Genomic DNA, 24,014 nt, shown 5'->3' with positions numbered 1-24,014 from the left:
GGGATCTTGGGAGCACGTAACAAACAGCCGGTGGATTTTAGAAGAGGGTTACTTGATAGATCTACTCTCTTCCCCTCCACAGAAATATGTGATCACTACCCTTCCCCCATCTCAAGCTACTACCTTAAAAAACGACATAAAGAACTTATTAACCTTGGCCGCCGTAGAGCCCATTCCAAAAGATCAGACAGGACTGGGATTCTATTCCCGTCTCTTCATTATAAAGAAACCAAACGGGAAATCCAGAGTGATTTATAAATTTGAAACACCTAAACAAATATGAGATATCAAAAATTCAAAATGGAGACCCTGAAGTCAACAGTGAAGCTCTTAAAGAAGGATGCAGTGATGGCCACAATAGATTTAAGCGACGCCTATGATCACGTCCCAATTCACAGGTCGTCAAGGAAGTTCCTAAGGTTCGCGATAGAACTGGAGGGAAATATTCAGCATTTCCAGTTCAAGTGTCTCCCCTTTGGGATCTCTTCTGCCCCAAGGGTTTTCACCAAAATAATGGCGGAAGCCTTGACAACCCTGAGAGAAAAGGCAATTTGTGTGATCCCCTATCTGGACGACCTACTGGTAGTGGCAGACAACATAGAGACCCTGGAAACCCATCTCAGGTTAGTCCTGGATCATCTACAGAACCTAGGTTGGCTCATCAATTGGGGGAAATCGGATTTAATCCCCTCCAAACGGAAGGTTTTTTTGGGCATAACTTTAGACACAGTTTCCCAAAGATCCTTTCTTCCACCCCAAAAGATAGTAAAACTTCAAACAGCCTTGAGGAAATTCAAGAAGGAGAAGTTCTGTTCAATAAGACAGGCCATGAAGGTGTTAGGGAGTCTTTCAGCCTGCATCCCAGCAGTAGCCTGGGCACAGTTCCATCTAAGGCCGCTCCAGAAGTTCATTTTAGACAAATGGAACAGATCACAATTAACTCTAGAGAGGAAAATATTTCTAGATGCGGAGACCAAAAAAATCACTAAATTGGTGGCTCAGCAAATCCAACCTAGAGAAGGGGATCTTCTGGGCACAAGATCTCCCCCTAGTCATTACGACAGATGCCAGCATCCACGGTTGGGGAGCGGTCGTCCAGGGAAACTCCTACCAGGGAACGTGGGGGAATTATGTGAGACAACAATCCTCGAATTTCAAGGAGCTGAGGGCAGTGTGGGAAGCACTGAAACGCACAAATCAGTTGGCAGAAGGTAGTCACGTACTAGTCTACTTGGACAACGCTACAGCCGTGGCCTTCATCCAACACCAGGGAGGCACAAGGCATCGCCTACTACAGAGCCTGGCAAACAAAATCTTTTCCTGGGCAGAAGACAATATACAATCTCTTTCAGAGGTTCATCTGAAGAGGGTTTTAAACATTCAGGCAGATTACCTAAGCCGGCACAGACTAGACCCAGGGGAATGGATGTTAGCACCAGAAACCTTCCACCTGATCACAAAGAAATGGGGCAAGCCGACGATAGACCTGTTTGCATCCAGGAGAAATCATCAACTAAACCAATTCTTTTCCCTCAACCCCAGGGATCATCCTCGGGCAGTAGACTCCTTCAACCAGAGTTGGACAACAAACTTAGTCTACGCGTTCCCCCCCATTTCCGCTTATCCACAGAGTGCTACAGAAGTTTCTAAAAGAAAAATGAACACTAATCCTGATAACCCCCTTCTGGCCCAAGAGAAGTTGGTTCTCTCTTGAAAGCCCTCAGCATGGAAGCTCCTCTCCCTCTACCGCGGAGGCCGGACCTTCTAAGTCAGGGGCCTATCACTCACCCAGACCTAAGAATACTAAAATTAACAGCCTGGATTCTGAAGAATCCAACTTATTAATGTTTGGTTTATCTAAAAAAGTAGTGAACACCTTACTCCTTAGCAGGAAACGGAGTACCAACGACAAGTATCTAAAAATATGGAAGAAATTCGCTGATTGGTCTGGAACCTCCTTCAACCAGTTCAGAGCCAACATCTCGCTAATCCTCGATTTTTCTTCAGGAAGGGCTAGATTTAGGTCTATCCCCCAATACCCTTAGGGTCCAGGTATCGGCTCTAGGAGCACTCTATAATACCAAGCTAACAGAACATCCCTGGATATCCAGATTCCTTAAGGCAGCAGATAGGATCAGACCTACAATTAGAAACATGGTGGCACCATGGAACCTCAATACAGTACTAGGGGGTCTAACCTCCGATCCGTTCGAACCTCTGGACTCTGCCCACATCAAATGGCTTACCATTAAAACTATTTTTTTGGTGGCAATAACCTCAGCCAGAAGGGTCTGTGAGCTACAGGCCTTGTCCATCCAAGAACCATTCCTTGCAGTATTTGAGGACAAATTAGTTTTCAAACTAGATCCGACTTTCCTCCCCAAGGTAGTTTCGACATTCCATAGGTCTCAGGGCATCCGTTCTTCCTTCATTCTGTGACGATCCGAAAAATGATCAGGAAATCACTTACCATACACTAGATGTTCGGAGAGCGGTCTTAAAGTACCTGGAAGCTACCAGTCATTGTAGAATATACAAAAATTTGTTTGTCCAATTTTCAGGTCCTAACAAGGGGAAGAAAGCTGCGAAAAGTTCCATCTCCAGATGGATTAAGATGGCCATCTCCGAAGCATACAAAGCTCAGGGAAAAAGATGTCCCTGCTTCCCTAAAGGCACATTCTACGAGAGGCATGGCCGCCTCCTGGGCGGAAAAAGCTTCAGCCTCCTTACAACAGATTTGCAGGGCAGCAACCTGGAAAAGAGTTCATACTTTCACTAAGCACTACAGACTAGACTTAGCCGCTAATGATGACCTAAGATTCGGACGTAAGGTCCTGTCGGCAGTCCCCCCCCCCCCCCCCAATTGTATCTTTGATATTATCTCAGCATGTGGTGTCATGGAGACGACTGGGGAAATTAGTATTACACTCACCGGTAATCCGGTTTCCTGGAAGTCTCCATGACACCACATACATCCCACCCTTTCTTCTGCTATTAGCTATTATCCTTTCATCCTGGGGTTCTTCGTTAAAATACACTGGTGATGTGAGGAGGGGGTGGGGGTTTTAACCTCTGTGTTTTTCCTGTCCAATCAGGAGGGGGTCGATCTCAGCATGTGGTGTCATGGAGACTTCCAGGAAACCAGATTACCGGTGAGTGTAATACTCATATCCTGTAGGAAAAAAGTTCCTGTTTCCTATCCTGGATGGTCTCTCAAGGGTGCTGTCATGAGTTCATGGAAAAGTGATTACCAGTGAGTGTAATCTTACATTTCCATCAGTTACTGTAAGCCAAAACCAGTAGTGAAGGCTACTTAGAGATAAGGTATAATGGAAAGATATGCACTTGTTTTTTGTTTTTAACCCGCACCTATTTTTGGCTCACAATAAGGGTCCATTAACACGTCCGTAAGTGTTTTTCGGATCCGCAAAACATGGACACCTACAATGTGCGATCCGCCTTTTCTGGTCCGCAATTGCGGCCATGGATAGGACATGTTCTATTTTTTTTTTTCAGGAACGGAATTGCGGATCCCAAAAATGTGGATGCGGATCTGTTCCAGCCACATTGAAAGTGAATAGGTCCGCAAATTGCGGAACGAATGTGAACCCAAATTACGGACGTGTGAATGAACCCTCACTAATCAAAATAACTGATCACATAACTGAAGTGCGAACTCAGCCTGACTGCCTCATATAAGTCTATATCATGTTTTGGCTGAACGGACATCCTGACTCACTGATCACTGCATCAGCAATGCTGTGGCTGAGCATTTAAGGGCCTTGAGGCAGTGAATGGAGAACACAGGACAGTTTAGCAGTGATTTTGGGGGTGGGAAGCTGTTTCATTAATTATACCTCTCTGGGTCTTGATGGAATCTGACCTTTTTGTCTGGCAGTTACCTCTGATGTGATGTTGGCATCTGACTCCGCAGTCGGAAGAATGCAGCAGCACTGCATTCTAAGTGATCCGTCTACCCCAGTCCACCACTCATCAGATTGCCTCCAGATGTCAGTTGGGCTCCTCATAGGCTGCTCCCCCGCCCCCCATGGGTCTTTCTTTGGCCAGCCTTTTAATAGCCTATGCAGTTAGAGACTTGCTCTAGTGCGGGGATGGTGCAGCAGTGCATTGACATTGTCCAATTAGCAGCCTCCCTCCCTAATAACAAAGCTTTTAACTTGTCACCTAACCTAGACCTGTGAGTATGGAGCTTTGCTTTTGGATGTTTTGGGCACTGGCAATATTGCTGTGCTGCTCATGAGATTCACAGCATGCAGTGCACTAGTTAAGTACATGAAAAGCTTTAATGTGTATTCATGCGCATTAGCTTTTTTTCAAAGTGATAATTGCCTGTACAGGCGTTGATGACTCTTTTATAGAAATTGTTGTGAATGGTCGCAATTCACGGTTATATTGATAGGTACTTGAACGTCCCACAATCAAAAGAAATTCACTGCTAGTGTGGGATAACAAAATATTAATTCCTTGTTGAAATATAATTAAAAGTAGGTAGGAACAAAACACAAAAGAAAAAGTACCGATGTAAACGGCAGGAGAGCTGCCACCACCATTATCAACTACATCACTCAACCGGGGAAGTAGGTGTAAGTACCACGTAAGTGTGACCCTGTTGAGGAGGTATGGGGAACCAGAAATAGCCCCACTAGTGTCCACCCTGCGGGTCAATCACACGTGGAGCCCACCTGGCCACATATGGCTCAGACTAACACCCTGGATCCCAATAGTGGTTAATTAGTGGGTGGTTCCCCTAATTCCTAAAAGCTACAGCTGTGTGAGGATAGGCTGGCCATTGTTTGATGGAGCTAACTAATACTACACTGTAAGACATGATATCCCTCTCGTTTATCAAATAGTTGCTCCTATAGGCTTTACCCATGCCTGTCCACAGCACGATCCCCCTGCCTGTTCCCTAGCTCTATGCGTTTCTGCTTATATTTGCATCATCAAGAGCCGAACAGAAGGTTCGCTGTTGGTGTGAAGCCTCTGGCAATGGTATGGCCGTGCATGGCTGCATGCACAGCTGACTTACAAGAACAAGTCCCCGTATTCATAGGGTGGGGCTGATCGGGCCGGTATCCAAACGGAAGGGAGAGGACGGAGAGGACAACAGAAGGTGCCACTCCCCCGTCCGCCCCCACATACCTTATTGGCCAGATCATTGAGGTGTCACCACAGGGAGACAAAGTGGTCAATATCAGCTGCTGGAATATGGAGACGACAGCAGCAGTGTATAAGAGATCAAAGGAGTCGCACACCACATAGCCCACAGCAAAACCTTGCCACTGAAATCACTAGGGCTCATTAATCGACACCCAGATTCTACTCATACAAAGATCAATAAATAATTATTATAGATAGGCATTCTTCATTTGGTACAACCCAGAAACATTAGTGTTTTGAAATATTTAATATTATACGTTCCTAAACAAAATACACTCCTAACTTAAAATGATAAAAATAAAATACAATAGATTGTGCTAGATTTAACAAATTTAGTGCAAAGGAAAACTGGTTTAGTTGCCCATAGCAACCAATCGGATTCCTTCTTTCATCTTCCAAAGGAGATGTGAAAAATAAAAGGTGGAATCTGATTGATTGCTATGGACAACTAAGCCAGTTCTACTTTATACCAGTTTGAAAAATGACTATATACATTCGGGTCTATAAATATTGGGACATCAACACAATTCTGACATTTTTGTCTCTATACACCACAACAATGGATTTGAAATGAAACGAAAAAGATGTGCTTTAACTACAGACTGTCGACTTTAATTTGAGGGTATTTACATCCAAATCAGGGGAACGGTGTAGGCGTTACAACAGTTTGCATATGTGCCTATGACTTGTAATGGAACATAATAATAATCATAAATCAAACTTTAAGTTTTTAATACTTGGTTGCAAATCCTTTGCAGTCAATTACAGCCTGAAGTCTGGAATGCATAGACATCACCAGATGCTGGGTTTCATCCCTGGTGATGCTCTGCCAGGCCTCTACTGCAACTGTATTCAGTAACTGCTTGTTCCTGGGGCATTTTCACTTCAGTTTTGTCTTCAGCAAGTGAAATGCATGCTTAATCGGATTCAATTCAGGTGATTGACTTGGCCATTGCATAACATTCCACTTCTTTCCCTTAAAAAAACTCTTTGGTTGCTCTTGCAGTATGCTTTGGGTCATTGTCTATCTGCACTGTGAAGCGCCATCCAATAATTTCTGAAGCATTTAGCTGAATACGAGCAGATAATATTACCCGAAACACTTCAGAATTTATCCTGCTGCTTTTGTCAGCAGTCACATCATCAATAAATACAAGAGAACCAGTTCCATTGGCAGCCATACATGCCCACGCCATGACACTACCACCACCATGCTTCATTGATGAGGTGGTATGCTTAGGATCATGAGCAGTTCCTTTTCTTCTCCATACTCTTCTCTTCCCATCACTCTGGTACAAGTTGATCTTGGTCTCATCTGTCCATAGGATGTGGTTCCAGAAATGTGAAGGCTTTTTTTAGATGTCGTTTGGCAAACTCTAATCTGGCCTTCCTGTTTTTGAGGCTCACCAATGGTTTACATCTTGTGGTGAACCCTCTGTATTCACTCTGAAGTCTTCTCTTGATTGTTGACTTTGACACACATACACCTACCTCCTGGAGAGTGTTCTTGATCTGGCCAACTGTTGTGAAGGGTGTTTTCTTCACCAGGGAAATAATTATTCGGTCGGCCACCACAGTTTTCAGCTGTCTTCCAGGTCTTTTGATGTTGCTGAGCTCACCGGTGCGTTCCTTCTTTCTAAGAATGTTCCAAACAGTTTTTTCGGCCACGCCTAATGTTTTTGCTATCTCTCTGATGGGTTTGTTTTGTATTTTTTCAGCCGAATGCTGGCTTGCTTCACTGATGGTGACAGCTCTTTGGATCTTATCTTGACGGCAACAGATTCCAAATGCAAATAGCACACTTGAAATGAACTCTGGACCTTTTTATCTGCTCATTGTAATTGGGATAATGAGGGAATAACCACCTGATTTGGATGTAAATACCCTCAAGTTAAATCTGACAGTCTGCATTTAAAGCACATCTTGTTTGTTAAATTTCAACTCTATTGTGGTGGTGTATAGAGCCGAAAATGTTAGAATTGTATTGCTGTCCCAATATTTATGGACCTGACTGTATATATACTAGCTGAAGGACTCTGCTTCGCTCTGGTATATTTAATCTATTTAATTTAATGTTTATGTGTGTTGTTAAAAGATATCGACACTATCCACTAACAGTGACATCTACAGCACCCCGCCTCCAAAGCAGTGACCTCCACAGCAGCCCACCCCCTTAACTTTGACCTTTGCATCAACCTTCCCCTTTAAAGGAGTTTTGCAGTTTGTTTTAACTGATGATCTATCATCAGCATCTGACTGTCGGGGGTCCGACACCCGGGACCCCCGCCGATCAGCTGTTTAAGAAGGCAGCAGCGCTTCAGGACCTCCATTAAAGTGAACAGAGCTTAGCCCTGCCCAGGCCAGTTGGTAATAGTCGTGACGTCACTGGACCTGCGGTTAACAGTGAGAAGGCTGCAGCGCTACTGCCAGCGCCGCTGCCTTCTCAAACAGCTGATCGGCCGATCAGACGCTGATGATCTATCCAGAGGATAGATCATCAGTTTAAACAAACTGCAGAACCCCTTTAACAGTGACTTTCACAGCATACCACCCCCTTGACAGTGACCTTAACTTGGCAAGATCTGCCCACTCTTCTTTGCAAAAGCCATCGCAATCTGACAGATTTAGAGTGTATCTCCTGTAAACATGCCAACTTCAGATCACCCCACAGATTTTCAATTGGATTCAGGTCTGGGCTCTGGCTGCTGGGCCATTCCAAATCATTAATCTTCTCGTAAAGCCATTCCTCTGTTAATTTGGATGTATGCTTTGGGTCGTTGTCATGCTGAAAGTCAAAGTTCCTCTTCATGTTCAGCTTTCTAGCAGAAGTCTGAAGGTTTTGTGTCAATATTGACTGGTATTTAGAACTGTTCATAATTCCCTCTAGCTTAACTTGGGCCTCAGTTCCAGCTGAAGAAAAAGAGCCTCAAAGCATGATGCTGCCACCACCATGCTTCACTGTGTGTATAGTGTTGTTTTTCCCGCCAAACATATCTTTTGGAATTTTGGCCAAAAAGTTCAACCTTGCTTTTATCAGACCATAACCCCTTTTCCCACATGCTTTTGGGAGACTTCAGATGTCTTTTTGCAAAATGTAGCGTGGATTGGATGTTTTTTTTTCGTAAGAAAAGGCTTTCGTCTTGTCACTCTACCCCATAGCCCAGACATGAAGAATACAGGAGATTGTTGTCACATGTACCACACAGCTAGTAGATATTCCTGCAGCTCCTTTAATGTTGCTGTAGGCCTCTTGGTAGCCTCCTAAACCAGTTTTCTTCTCGTCTTTTCATCAATTTTGGAGTGTCTCTATATATCTATAGAGCAGGTCGTTACGGACGCGGCGATGCCAAACATTTTTTGTGTTTTTATTTTTTTTCAATTTTTAATCAATTATATGTGCGTATATAGGAAGAATTTTTATTTTTATTTTTTTTTGTTATACTTTTTTTGACCCAGACCCACTTTGTTCTTGAAGATCCAGTGGGTCTGATGCCTCTTCAATACACTGCAGTACAATGTATAGTTTGCTGCAGTGTATTGTCATTCACAGTAGGCCTGATCAGTCTCCTATATACCACGGCAAGCCGTATGCCTTTGAAGGCGCCCTGTTGCCATGATAACCATTGGGACGCAGCGACCTGATGGGGAAGGGAGCTCCCTCCCTTAGTTTACCCTTCAAGCATCGGCCGATGCCACAGTAGAGCAGGTTAGCCTCTTCATGCAGTGGTCCCTAAGAAAGGCTGTCGTTTCCTGCAGAGTGTCAGCTGTTCCATCCTGAATGGGCGGTGGGTGGGCAGGCAGGCTTGTACCGTCCTGACGGGGGGGGGGGGGGGGGGGGTTAGACATTTACCACATTTACAAGGATTTTGAGCTTTATTCACTTTTCTAAACACACTGCTTAATTTTGAACACAACTGTACATCTGTATTGCTTTTTAATTTTATTGGTAAATTTTAGTTGATTGCACTTTTCATTACATTGGGATTGTGCAAAAGAAAAGAGATTTACCAGTTTTTTCTAATATGAGTGCTAAGCAAGTGCCCCAAACATAGTGTTCACAAAACCTCATGTACATATAATCGGTCTTTCTTCTGTTAGGTTTTATTGTATAAACTCCTCTTTGTTTAATCCTTTTGTACTTTTGCAGAAGTCAAAACAAAACTTGAAGAATTGTTAAGCACAAATGATGAACAAGAGATGTGTACCAGCGGAGAACTATTGTATCCTGAAATCTGTGCTTTAGTGCTAAATTTACTTTCTGGATATCACGCAAACACAAGCTTAGTCAACAGAGTTTTCCACAGCATTTTAAAAATATTGAGGATGCGGAAAAAGAACATTTTGCTTCTAGTTCAGCAGGTACGTTAAGCAGTAGTTTTAAAGCAGGGTTGCACAACCTTTTTGTTGTTGAGGGCCACATTGTCAGACTGAAGGAATCCCAAGGGCCGAAAATAAAAGTTAAAGGAGTATTACCAACTGAAATACTGTATTAATAGCATATTGTACATATAGTATATAATATAGATATCTGGTTACACCTCCAGGATTCCCATCTAATGGGAGAATACATGAAAAATACATGTGAGCAGCCACAAGACATTGACATACATGTCTGGTACCAAATGGTTGGGGGCCGCACAGAATTATATTGATGACCGCATATGGCCCCCCCCGACCGCAGGTTGTGCACCCCTGTTTTAAAGACTACCAAGAATGAATGTGAAATAATGAACATGGAAGAATAGCTTGAGGTTTGAATTCCAGAAATTGTATAAAACATACATTTATTGGTAGAATTTTAAAGGCTGTGTACACCTTTTTTTAGGACCGTACTTAGGTTAGTTGTGGCCCTGTGCAGAAAACTCAATGGTGAATACCTCTTTTTTTTCACAGATATAAAAAAGGGAGGTTTCAAAAAAGTGTATTTATCTCTGGTCTCCTAGACCTCCAGAAATATCGATATTGCACAACATTTTAACCTCTTAATTACCAGTGTAATTACCCTTTCTTTTCAGGCCAATTTTTCAGTTTTAGCAATGGGCCTACATAATGGCCCATTAATTTCTGAACAGACTTACATGTATTTGATATTTTTCACGGGACACCTTAGACCTTTCTTTTGTGCGATTAGATGACATATAATATTTTTTTTTTATATTAAGGAAAACTGTGAATTATAACAATGAGTCATTAGATTGCTATTATCCTAAACTCCAATGCACTGCTCAGGAGCAGGCACCATCTTTAAAAACTCAACATGTGACGTAATAGTACGTAACATGTCGTGAAAGGTTTAAATGACTAAAAAGAATTTTGGAGGCCTATTTATCTGTTGCTGGTTCTATGGCACTATACTGCCAGTACAGTTAATGTACAGTGCTAAAACATTACAAGCCCCTTCAAAGTGACATTTTATGTTGTCCCTCTGTTTCATTCATTTTGGAGAAAGAAGGATATTTTAAGTATTTGGATTTTTATTTTATTTTTATAATGTAAAAAAATATGTATGTTTGTATATTTTATGCAGGGAAAAGAACCAGCTGTGCTGAATATAGCTAAAATTACGAAAAAAAATAGATTTTTTTTTAATTAAAAAGTAAAAAGTGTGCTTTCAGAAAGTGCAGGCTCACAACAAAGATCAGAACAAGTTTTAGGACGCAGACCCATTCCCCAATTCCATAGTGTCAGTATCTCAAAACCCTTTTTCTAAATGCATATTCAGTTATAGAGTGTAATAATTTACTGGGGTTAACACTGCACTCACTCGACAGATAGGGAATCTCAAGTCCGCAGAACGCAGTGTGCCAGAATGCTAAGGAGAATACAGCAACCTCCTTCGTCCCGGCACATAAATCTGCTGAATGATGTAATGCCAAGATTACTGGAGTCAGTGCTGGACTCACAGCCTTTTATGCGCTTGCATATTTACAAAGGTCTTTCTATTATGACACCTAAACAAAATAAATAAGTAAGTGCATAAAAACATGCAGTGCCAGTACCCAGAGTAAATAATGCAAAAACATGCCAGCGATGTGTAGAAATATACGATAATTCATATATGAAAAAATGCTTATTATAGTATAAAAGTACAGTTGCAAGAAAAAGTATGTGAACCTTTTAGGAATGATATGGATTTCTGCACAGATTGGTCATAAAATGTGATCTGATCTTCATCTAAGTCACAACAATAGACAATCACAGTCTGCATAAACTAATACAACACAAAGAATTAAATGTCACCATGTTTTTATTGAACACACCATGTAAACATTCACAGTGCAGGTGGAAAAAGTATGTGAACCCTTGTATTTAATAACTGGTTGAACCTTCTTTGGCAGCAATAACTTCAACCTATAGTTTCAGATCAGACGTACACAACTGTCAGGAGTAATTCTTGACCATTCCTCTTTACAGAACTGTTTCAGTTCAGCAATTTTCTTGGGATGTCTGGTGTGAATCGCTTTCTTGAGGTCATGCAAAATCAGCATTTCAATCGGATTGAGGTCAGGACTCTGACTGGGCCACTCCAGAAGGCGTATTTTCTTTTGTTTTAAGCCATTCTGTTGTTGATTTACTTCTGTGCTTTGGGTCGTTGTCCTGTTGCAACATCCATCTTCTGTTGAGCTTCAGCTGGTGGACAGATGGCCTTCAGTTCTCCTGCAAAATGTCTTGATAAACTTGGGAATTCATTTTTCCTTCAAAGCAATCTATCCAGGCCCTGACGCAGCAAAGCAGCCCCAAACCATGATGCCCCCACCACCATACTTCACAGTTGGGATGAGGTTTTCATGTTGCTGTGCCTCTTTTTCTCCACACATAGTGTTGTGTGTTATTTCCAAACAAATCAACTTTGGTTTCATCTGTCCACAGAATATTTTGCCAGTACTTCTGTGGAACATCCAGGTGCTTTTGTGCAAACTGTAAACGTGCAGCAATGTTTTTTTGGACAGCAGTGGCTTCCTCTGTGGTATCCTCCCATGAAATCCATTCTTGTTTAGTGTTTTACGTATCGTAGATTTGCTAACAGGAATGTTAGCATATGCCAGAGACTTTTGTAAGTCTTTAGCTGACATGCTAGGATTCTTCTTCACCTCATTGAGCAGTCTGTGCTGTGCTCTTGCAGTCATTTTTACAGGACAGCCACTCCTAGGGAGAGTAGCAGCAGTGCTGAACTTTCTCCATTTATAGACAATTTGTCTTACCGTGGACTGATGAACAGCAAGGGTTTTGGAGATACTTTTAGAACCCTTTCCAGCTTTATGCAAGCCAACAATTCTTAATCGTAGGTCTTCTGAGAGCTCTTTTGTGCTAGGCATAATTCACATCAGGCCATGCTTCTTGTGAAAAGCAAACCCAGAACTGGTGTGTGTTTTTTATAGGGAAGGGCAGCTGTAACCAACACCTCCAATCTCATCTCATTGATTTGGATTCCAGTTGGCTGACACCTCACTCCAATTAGCTCTTGGAGATGTCATTAGTCTAGGGGTTCACATACTTTTTCCCACCGCCACTGTGAATGTTTACATAGTGTGTTCAATACAAACATGGTAACATTTAATTATTTGTGTGTTTATTAGTTTAAGCAGACTGTGATTGTCAATTGTTGTGACTTAGATGAAGATCAAATCACATTTTATGACCAATTTGTGCAGAAATCCATATTATTCCAAAGGGTTCACATACTTTTTCTTCCAACTGTATATACTCCAATTTTGATGTGCTTTTGCAATTATGCATATAAGGCTACTTTCACACTCAACGTTTGGTGCAGATGCATTAGGGCAAAACCGATCCGTTTTGGACTGCTTGTGAGAGCCCTGAACGGATCTCGCAAACGGAAACCCAAAACTCCAGTGTGAAATTATACTAAGTGCTGATAAATGATTAAATAATTTGATAAACAAACCTAATAATACGTAAAACATTAATTGCATAAATTGTGCCATTTAAAACTGCTGCTGAAGTCCATCTCTGCAGCCAACTGTATTTAAAAATTCTAAAGCGAACCTTCTTCCAGTGATGAGCACTCTGCTGCCCTATTAAAGGCCATCCAAGAATTTGTATCCCTGAATTGGAACATCTCATCAACATCACATCAACAAAAAAATAGAGAAAAAAAACAACATAATAAAAGCAAAGAACAGTTGTGGAGCCTGAGAAGAGGAAACACCATTTTGAATAGACCCCTATAACTGCATGTTAGAACCCCACCCCCACCATGAGATATGATGAAAATAATAGATATCCCAAAAGAAAATAAATTCACAAAAAGGGCATAGCTGATCACCTCATCTAATCCTTTCAGAGCCACCATAACCATTGTATAGATCTCTTTGGTTTCTTTTTGGCCCAATAAGTTTTTCCCCTAGTAGTCTCCACGACTGCACCCATGAGCTTAGCCCCACCCCAGCACGGACAGGAAAAACACGTAGAGAGATTAAATTGCCGCTCCCTATCTAACTTCTCAGTGTTTTTCCTGTCCCTGTTTGGGAGAAGACATGTGGAGAGGGTGGACGGTAATTGCCTGTGAAAGTTCTCTATTGTGGGGGCGGCAGTTCAGGAAGGCAAAGCCCGCAGCTCCCTACCTTCCTGGCCGGAGAAGTGGTTGGGCCTGATACACGAGTTGTAAAGCCCGACGCTTGCTCCCTACAATTTGTGACCAGTAGCCCTGGAAGAAGGAAGATGGCGTCCGACACCATTTTGGATGTTGCCATTTTCGGTGTGAGCATTGCAGCTTTTCGGTGGGCCGTAGGTAAGTAATTTCCTGACGCAGGAGGACGAGATTTGCAGGAGGCAGACCAATAATGAGGCCAGAATTAAGAAAATAAAATTATTGAAAATACTTGTATATTAATTTATTATACTGTAAATGTATTTCAATACCTTTTAATTAGTTATGACTTGTTTTGTCTAGGAAGCAATCATTAGGAGAAATAAAATGGCTGCCGTCCTATTAGTACACACAAAAGCTGTCCTAATTATACAGGACGTCAAGTGACTTCACAACCCTGAGCTAAAGAGCTGCCTCCTCCTCTCTGCTCTACTGGTCAGGGATTATGGTCCTGAATACAGCTGATAAGATCTTCTGCTGACTCTCTCTGAAGGAAAGGAGTCCATGAGGAGACATCATGTACAGCCATGCCCATCTTAAAAGGGTTGTCCGGGTTCAGAGCTGAACCCGGACAACCCTTATTTTCACCCAGACAGCCCCCTGAGGCTATCATCGGAGAATCTCATGCTCCGATGCGCTCCCTTGCACTGCGCTAAATCGCGCAGGGCACAGGCTCTTTTGTTTTCAATAACACACTGCCTGGCTGAAACTTCCGCCCGGCAGTGTTTTCGGTGACGTCACCGGCTCTGAGGGGCGGGCTTTATCTCTGCCCTAGCCGTTTTACTGGCAGGGTTCATAGGAACATAGTAAAATACTCAGACTTCTATGCCAATGCATTGGCGTCTATGAAAATGGCGATTATCAGATTGCTTCTTAAAGTTTGGGAACTATAAAAAAAAAAGTGTGGGGAAAAAATAAAATAAAAAATATAATATGTAAAAATTCAAATCACCCCCCCTTTTCCCCAAAATTAAATAGACATTTTGGGCATTGTCCGTGTGCCCATACTATTAAAATATAAAAATATTTATTCCATACAGCAAATGCCAAAGTGGAAAATTAGCTGATTCAGTTTTTTTGGTCTTTTCACCTCCCACAAAAAAATTCTATAAAAAGTGATCAAAAAGCTTTACATCAATGAAAAGTACAGATTTTCTCGCAAAAAATTTGCTCTCACACAGCTCCATGCACATACTGTAACTATCTAAAACGTTATTAGGGGTCAGAATATAGTGATGAAAATAAAACATTTATTTCAAGGTTTTTATTTTTTAATTCAGTATTGAAATGCTAGATAACTATACACATGCGGTAGCGTGTAATCCAACGGATGTGGAAAATCAAAGTAACAGGCCTAGGGAAAGCCGTAAAAACAAAACCCATAAGGCCTAGTTCACACGAATGTTTTTTTTTTGCGGGTGTACGGGCCATTTTTTTTTTGTGTTCCGTATACGGTCCGTATACGGAACCATTCATTTCAATGGTTCCGCAAAAAAAAGGAATGTGTTCCGTATGCATTCCGTTTCCGTTTTTCCGTTCCGTTGAAAGATAGAGCTTGTCCTATATTTGGCCGTAAATCACGGGTCGTGGCTCCATTCAAGTCAATGGGTCCGCAAAAAAAACGGAACACATACTGAAATGCATCCGTATGTCTTCCGTTTCTGTTCCGTTTTTTCTGAACCATCTATTGAAAATTTTATGCCCAGCCCAATTTTTTCTATGTAATTACTGTATACTGTATATGCCATATGGAAAAACGGAAAGGAAACGGAAACACAACGGAACTTAAAAACGGAACCACGGATCCGTGAAAAACGGACCGCAAAAAACAATAAAAGCCATACGGTCGTGTGAACTAGGCCTAAGACTGTTGTAACAGCATTTAGGCAACCTCAGGGGGCACAGGCAGGAGCAACATGTGTTCTCCTGCCTGTACACCATTTGCTGCGGCCCCATTGATACTCCATACACTGCTGACAAGTCAGTGATGTGTGAGAATAGTGAATTTAAAGCACGGTTGAAACCGGAACTTTCTTGATTTAAAAAGTCTAAGTAATTTAATAAAGTATATTTCAAAAATAATTTTTGGGGTATTTGGGCCATTTTTAAGTTGAATAAAAGTTTAGTTACTCTTTAAGCTACCTTGATGTCATCCCAATATAAATAACACAGAAAATATATGCAAAATATGACGCCCATTGCAGTATTGGTTATGGTGTGGTTGATCACATTTTTATTTTGTAGACTCGCGAAAGTGCATTGCATGGTCTATATTCAACCCCTTTTTAAAAGGAAGATGGTCACTGATACAAGGATTTGTTCTGTGGATCAATATAGCAGGATTATAGGTTGGACTTGATGGACTATTGTCTTTTTCCAACCATAACTATGTAACTATGTTTCTACATCCTAATCATTTGCCAAAGGCCCCATCAGGCCCCATTAATCTTTCTGAGGGTCCTTTCACATGTCAGTATTTTTCTTTTCCAGATTTTCGTTATGTTTTTTGCAGATCTGCATTTCCTTAAAAACCTTCAGCTTTTACCAATTGTACATCCGCCCCCGTTCCATTTTTCCACAAAAAAAAAAGTAAGGAGGAATATATGTTGGTAGGGTACTAAAAAAAAAAAAAATTATATTTCCTGGAAATGGATCCGCAATGGCGGATGACATATTAATACATTCCGCATATCATCCGCATTTTTGTGGACTACAATGGGACCATGGACCGCATTTTGCGAACAATAGGACAAGTTCTATTTTTTTTTTTTTTTTTTTTTGTGGTTCCGCATAATGGAACGGAACAACTGATGCGGACAGCACACTGAGTGCTATCTGCATTTTTTGCGGTGCCGTTGAAATGAACAGGTCTGTATTCGGATGTGGATTACAAAATACTGACGTGTGAATGGACCCTAATTGGTAGTTAACTTTTGCAGTCTAACTACAAAGTTAGTCTAGTCCTGAGCCCTGCATTTGTTCGCACTGACACTCCCTCTGGGAAATAATAGCATAGTTAGCACACTCCTATGGCTATCTCTGACCTATGGGGGCCTTTTTTAAGTTATTTTTTTGCTTTACTCATTTTGGACTAAACTTGATTTTTATTTTATTTTTTTATTGTTCTTTACTAAAGATTTTAATATTTTTCTCTCCACACCTTTCACTTTAACTACCTCTCTATGCTTCAGTCTGTCAGGGAGCTGCTGTGACAGCTTGATCTGTGACCCTTTTCTCTGAACTCCAGACAGCTCAAAAAAACACTCAGTGTAGCTAAATGCTTTAATAAGTCCATCACTTATCTCTTGATCAGTTTGTTTTTTACAGGATTAGTCATGATCTGTGTTTAATTATTTTATTACAGTTTGTTGATTCGGTTGAAAACTCATGCAGACTGATTTCAGTTTAGCCTATCTGAGATGGTAGCCTTGTATAGATATTATAATATACAGTTAAAATGTATTCTTCTGTCTTTTAGGGAACTACTAAATCCTTACTAAATGGATTTCATCATATTTTCTCAAGCACTGCTTCCGGGGTGCAAGGTTAGTAATGTATTTGTAACGTAACTTTTTTGAACAATAATTTTCTAACCCCTTAAGTACCGGCCCATTTTTGGTTTTGCATTTTACTTTTTTCCTCCCCACGTTCCAATAGCCATGACTTTTTAAAATTTCTGTTCATATAGCCATATGGGTCTTATTTTTTGCAGGATATGTTGTATTTTTTTAAGGGCACTATTTAATTTACCATGTCTTTAATGGAAAATGGGAAAAAATTATTTGTGGAGTTATATTGAAAAAAAAAAAAAATATTCAATTCACTGTCTGCTAAAAATGACATTACATCCTTATTCTGTGGCTCAATGTGAATACAGGGGCCATGCCAAAATTGTGTAGGTTTTTTGTTTTACTTTTAAATCCTTAGAAAAGAATCCCCAAAAAGTTTGGACCACCATTATTTTTTTTTTGGTGATGCTTGATATGTTTTTTGTTAATATTTTTTAATATTTGGAAAGGGGGCTGATTTTAAACCCCCAAAAAAAAGTTACACTTTTTTTTTTTTTTTTTTTTTTTTTTTTTATTTAGGGGGGCTAAAATCTGGTATCTTTTGATCCTTTATCCTATTCACCCTAATAGAGATCTTTTAGGGAGAATGATTTTTACACTGTCCTAAACCAGAGGACAACTGTTCACTTTTGTCATGAGGAAGGATCAGAAGTAATTGATCCGAAACGCGTAGATGTGAATCTACTGTCGTTCTACTGTATTTTAAGAATAAAGGCTGTCACTGTATGGAAGCTGGATACCTGCACAAATCTTTTTTGCCATAGTCTGCAATCGGCGCTTGGTTCCCAGCGCAATCTGTGCTTCCCATGTGAAACAGGTCAGGTGAGCGCCACAACCTCTTTTTTGTCTCCCTTTAACTGTTTGGGTTTGTTGGGTTGGTCATTCTGCTGGACAAAATAGCCATTACCCTCATTTTAGTCAGTAAGTTTAATTGGGTACCATTGGTGTTGAAGTGATGGATGCAACCCCAGCTTTAAGTTGTTGTGGTTTTTTTTTTTTTTTTTTTTTTTTTTTTTTTCATCCGAGGATGGAAAAAAATATGGAATGCCTCACGCATGTGAACACAAACTAACAAATATATTTCTTTCTTTCAGAATGTGGTGAAATATTAATCAGCATATTGGTTACATTGATGAGTCACAGTATAAATTCATGCGAATTAGCTTTCTTGTTGCATTGTTTTCTGGAAAATACTTTGCCTAATGTAAGTATTCAGTAAATTTAATGTAATATTAAATTCCTCTTAATTTTTAGAACATTTTTGGATATACTGTATTGCTGCCATCTCTTTAGAGCTGGGGTGCACAACCCACAAAGACAAGATTTGCGGCCCCCATCTTCCAGGACAGAAACATAGCTGATCGTGTGATCAGTTCTGTTTGTCAGGAGCGCCGTGTGACGCTGAATTAACCATTTCCCTACATGTGAAGTAATAGTACGTCACATGTCGGGTCTTTAATGTCTGACCATGGCATCTGAGAGCCTGCATTACTATAAGTGCGGTCTTCCGGTAATGGTCCGGCTCCCCCATGTGGTAATTGGAGGAGCCAGAGCTTGTATGCAGTAGCCCCTGTCATACATAGAAGGCTGCTGCACAGTGTTTCCTATTGAGACCCTGCCTGTATCAGGGCTCCATAGGAAACTGCTACATTTCTCATAGACTCCAATGCTAATGCATATGATCATAGCAATCTAATAAAAAAATATAAAAATTCTAATCACCCGCTTTTCCCAAAATGAGAATAAAAGTTATTTTTTTATTTTTTAAATACACATCATGGGTATTGCTGCATGCGAAAACGCCCATACTATTAACTAGGGGTGCACCGAAATTCCGGCGGCCGAAAATGAGCCTAATCCATTTCGGCCGATATTTGTACATATCGGCAGAAAATAGCGGGGAGGGACTTGGAGGAGGAGCTGGGAGCCTGCGCGTTCACTGTGCTCCGGCCCCCAGCTCCAGTAGTTATAAAATGTGTACAATTAATAAGGATTCTATTCATGAGGCCCCCTCTGCAGTAGAACATTCAATATAGCCACATCCTACTCACAGGGCTGTTATCTTAATGCTGGCCGGCCGGGCAGACGAGCGGCAGCGTCACGACTGACGTCATGTGCCCGGCCTACTTTCTGAATGATGGAGGCGGCGCAGGCATGTGACGTCAGTCGTGACGCTGCCGCTCATCTGCCCGGCCGGCCAGCATTAAGATAACAGCCCTGTGAGTAGGATGTGGCTATATTGAATGTTCTACTGCAGAGGGGGCCTCATGAATAGAATCCTTATTAATTGTACACATTTTATAACTACTGGAGCTGGGGGCCGGAGAACAGTGAACGCACCGGCCCCCAGCTCCTCCTCCCAGTCCCTCCCCGCTATTTTCTATTAATTGTACACATTTTATAACTAGTCTGTACTGGAGCTGCAAAGCTGCAATGGGGGGGGGGGGTCTGTGGATGGCACTGTTATGGGGTGGGTGTGGGTCTGTGGATGGCACTGTTATGGGGTGGGTGGGGGTCTGTGGATGGCACTGTTATGAGGTGGGGGGGGGGGGTCTGTGGATGGCACTGTTATGGGGTGGGGGGTCTGCTCTGTACCGCGGACCGAACAGAGCTCGGCCACGCTACACAGGCTACACTAGAGGTGACAAGGGAGGGGGAGGGGGGTGTAAAATGAGAGTGACAAGGGGGTGTGTAAAATGAGTGTATGAGGAAGCACCATGTTATATAATATGATTTATTAAATTCATGAAAAAGAATTATTAATAAAATCATTTAAAAAAAAGTATTTTAAAAGTATTTGGGCAAAAAGGCAGTTTTGGTTTCGGTCAAGGGGCATCCTGAATTTTCGGTTTCGGACCAGAATTTTCATTTCGGTGCACCCCTACTATTAACATATAAAAGTATTTATCCCATGCAGAAAAAGGTAAAATGAAAAAGTATAAAAATGGGTCATTTGCTGTTTTTTGGTTGCTTCTCCTCCCACAAAAAATCAAATAAAAAGAAAAAAGTGATCAAAAAGTCATACACACCCCAGAATGGTATCAATAACAAACTGAGCCCTAATACAGCTCTTCACATGTAAGTACAAAAAAGTTATGGAAGTCAGAAAATCACAACAACAAAAAAAAAATTATAAATTCAAGTTCTTCTTTTTTCAGTATCAAAACGCAAAAAAAAAAAAAATGCATACATGTGGTATTGCAGGATTCGTATTGACCTGGAGAATGAAGATCACAAGTCAGTTTTACTGCATATTGAATTACCTAAAAAAAAAAATTAAAACTGTGGAAAAATTGCTTTTTTCCTGATCACACCCAATTTGGATTTTACACAATATTAAATGGCGGCATTAAAAAGTACAACTTTTCCTGAAAAAAACAAGCCCTTATACAGCTATGTGAACATAAAAATAAAAAAGTTATGGCTCTGGGAAGGCAGGAAGTGCAAAACGAAAACTTGAAGGCAAAAAAACCTCCGGGGTAGAAGAGGTTAAAGGTCCTACTCCTGCTGTAGGTCGGCTCCCCTACTGGCAGTGACAGTGGGGAAGCCGAGGAGAAGACAGAAGTGGTTTATTAGAGCTTCTGCTTTCTCCTCAGATAGTTTGAGTGCAATGCAGTTTGGAGCCATCGATCACATGATGTCCGTGTGTCTCTGGGGCAAAATGAGGCAGGGTTAATAGACCCTGATCAGCTCTGCCTTGTACAAAGCCCACACAGGAGGCTGTTTTTTACTGTAACTAGGACTCCTTTGGATGCTCCAGTTACAGTGGAAATAATGCAGTATTAAAGTCTTAACTACGAAAGGTCTTTCAGTGACCTCTTTTGGGACAAGTTATGTGGCAAAAAATATATAAATAAGTTAAAATGATTTAAAAAAAAATATTTGAAAACACAATCAAATATATAATAAAGTAAAAAGAAAAGAAAAAGTGCAAAATAAGTGTTCACTGTCCCCCGTCTTTTTATGACCTCTTAGGGGACATATTATGTGAAAAAAATATATATAATTTATTTTAATAAAATTTAAGCAATAGAAATCAACTAAAAAATAATGAAACAAAATACAACTGAAAGGAAAAATAAAAATGAGCGTGCAAAATAAAATGTTTTTGTTTTTATGACTTTTTGGGGGACATTATGTAGCAGAAATATATTAAAAATAATAAAATACATTAAAAAAAAAACACCCACAACAACCAAAACAGTCGCCATTACAATCCCATTCATGTGAAACTATACATATTATATAACCAAATGACTGACACTAAATACTTGGTGAGTTATCACATCTAGTTAACGTGTTATGACTATAATTGTTAACTCTACTACATCCGTAGTTGTGGGTCTCACCTCAGGGACCCCCACACAGTACTGGAGAGCTCACTGCGCATGAGCTGCCATCCTCCATTCATTCTTATAGGAAAACCGAAAATAGCCCACCACTGGTTCGGTTATTTCCATAAGCCCATAGAATTGAATGGAGCTGTGGTCGGGCTTCTTTCTGAGCTTTATTCTAATTATAGGTGCGATTCCCTGAGGTGGGACCCACACCTATCAGACATTGAGAATATATCCTAGCTATATGCCCCCAAAGTCCAACATGGGCCATTCCCTTTAAGGCCTTTTCAGGCCTGGTCAGTAAAGGGTTAACCTATAAGAGCTCTCCCCACTAGTAAGGGAAAGTGTTTACTGGTTATTTGCAGGGCACCTACTGGTTGTTGCTGGGCACCGATAACTGGGAGCAGGAGGTGGTAATAACTAGTGACCGTTGTCCTCTGTAGTGAAGGAAAGCGCTAATTTAGTAAATGCCACCACTTAAAGAGATTTTCTGGTAAAAATATTTTTTTTAACGAGCAGCATGGCCCCTGAAACAGAACATTCACACTTTCCCGCTCCACACTGCTATCTTCATCTTCTGGTCCCAGCACTGTTTACATTCGGCTGACTGTGGACATGGTCACATGCACTGCTCCAGCAAATGACTGACTTCAGCGGTGAAATGCTTCTTGTGGCCACAGCACTGCTGATGCCAGTCATTGGATGGAGTGGTGGATGTGACTATACCCATAGCCAGCTGGATGTAAATAGTGCAGGGATTGGAAGATGGAGGCAGTGTGGAGGACCGGAGCAGCAACGATCAGGTAAGTATAAATCTGCGTTTACAGGGCCTATGCTGAAGGAACTTGTTAAAAAATAGTTTTCACTGGAAACTTCTTTAAGCCCCTGTTACACTGCATGATATAGAACAAGTGTCCAGGAGGATGAAAGATGTACGATAATTGTCAGCACATCTTCTAGTGTAATAAGTGATGGGCTACCAATAATCCATAGAACTAAAAGGAGGAATGACTGTGATGGCGATCATTCCTCCCCATTCACTTTGCATCGACCTGTGTACTAGGTTGATGCAAATGAGCGCCGATCAACAATTTTTTTTTCTTTGCGGTCCCTTAAAATAATGTGATGTGACAATGCAACCTGCAGATGAAAAAAGCTTGTGCACCCCTGCTTTCAACAGTCACATAGACATTAGAGTAATTATTACTTTCATATATATTTGATGCTTATATATATGATTAGCATTTGTACATGTAATAAATTGATGTATTTGTAATGTGAAATTGGTAAATAATGCATAAAAAATATTTTACTGTTTTAGGAAATGCTCATAAATGGAATTCTCAAGATCACTGAGGCCAGCAATGGCATTATACCTCTAAAACATCTGACTTTCCCTCTGCAGCAGAACTTAGTTGTAACAAGTGGTGTTGCACAGAAATCTCCTGGTTCTACTTTTGCAAAAACAGCAGGATTCTGTCGAAGAACAAAAATATGGCAAAATAAAGATGTCAGTTGTGATAATTTGCTTTCTCCGTGGCACATTGCACCTATTCATATACCTTTGGTTGGCCAGAACTGTTGGCCACATATGTCTGATGGATTCAGTTTTACTCTGTGGTTAAAACTTGAGTGCAATCAGGAATTAGACAGCGCCATAAGAGGAAAGCAAACAAAGAAGAAAAAGAAAATCCCTTTTCAAGTGCAAAGTACAGGTATCTATCTGACGTTATAGCATATATTTTTTTCTAATTTGAAAGTATATATTGCATTTGATCTCCTTTACACAGTGTGACATGCTGTTTACCCTTTCACGACCACCATAGTGGATACACCTTTTGTCTATTCCACATGCTCTTGGCAGATAAATAGATGTCAGCAAGATTTGAAGGGTTCTGACCTGCACGTCATGATGTCTCCACTTTCTCTCTGCTTTCTCTGGTGTCCTTCACATCCCCTACTTCTATGTAAAGAGTACCGAGATAATAATGTTGGCTGCTATGGCTCTCTAGCACTTATGCCATGCCACTACCATCAAGTGTCAATTGACCCTGAGTGGCAATGATGTCTAATGCATGATATATTAATCTATTGCAGGTTAGCACCCTGCACCCGAAAGGTAACCAATTGATGCTTTGTGTGCCTAAACTCTGTGACGTGTCCATATATGTCCTCAGGAACTCCTCTGTATTTGTTTTCACCCCCTTTTACTATTAGTCTTCTTCACTATGTAAGACCATATTTTTTGAAAAATATAAAAAAACTATTGAAGCTATAAGAATGATTTCTGGGCATACACTATTGTCCGATCATGGT

General features: G+C 40.9%; 1 protein-coding gene across 1 annotated transcript in view; it reads left to right on the top strand.

The window, feature by feature from the left end:
- Positions 1–24,014, top strand: part of LYST (lysosomal trafficking regulator) — a 556,878-nt gene that overhangs the window by 99,687 nt on the left and 433,177 nt on the right. The window contains 4 exon segments of the mRNA XM_044290763.1: positions 9,329–9,540; positions 17,271–17,337; positions 18,456–18,565; positions 23,020–23,413. Of these exon segments, the coding sequence (XP_044146698.1) occupies positions 9,329–9,540; positions 17,271–17,337; positions 18,456–18,565; positions 23,020–23,413 (783 nt within the window).

This window comes from Bufo gargarizans, chromosome 4, assembly GCF_014858855.1.
Source record: "Bufo gargarizans isolate SCDJY-AF-19 chromosome 4, ASM1485885v1, whole genome shotgun sequence".
NCBI classification, from domain to species: Eukaryota; Metazoa; Chordata; class Amphibia; order Anura; family Bufonidae; genus Bufo; species Bufo gargarizans.
Note: the sequence above shows the minus strand (reverse complement) of the source record. Positions and strands in the feature narration are given on the sequence as shown.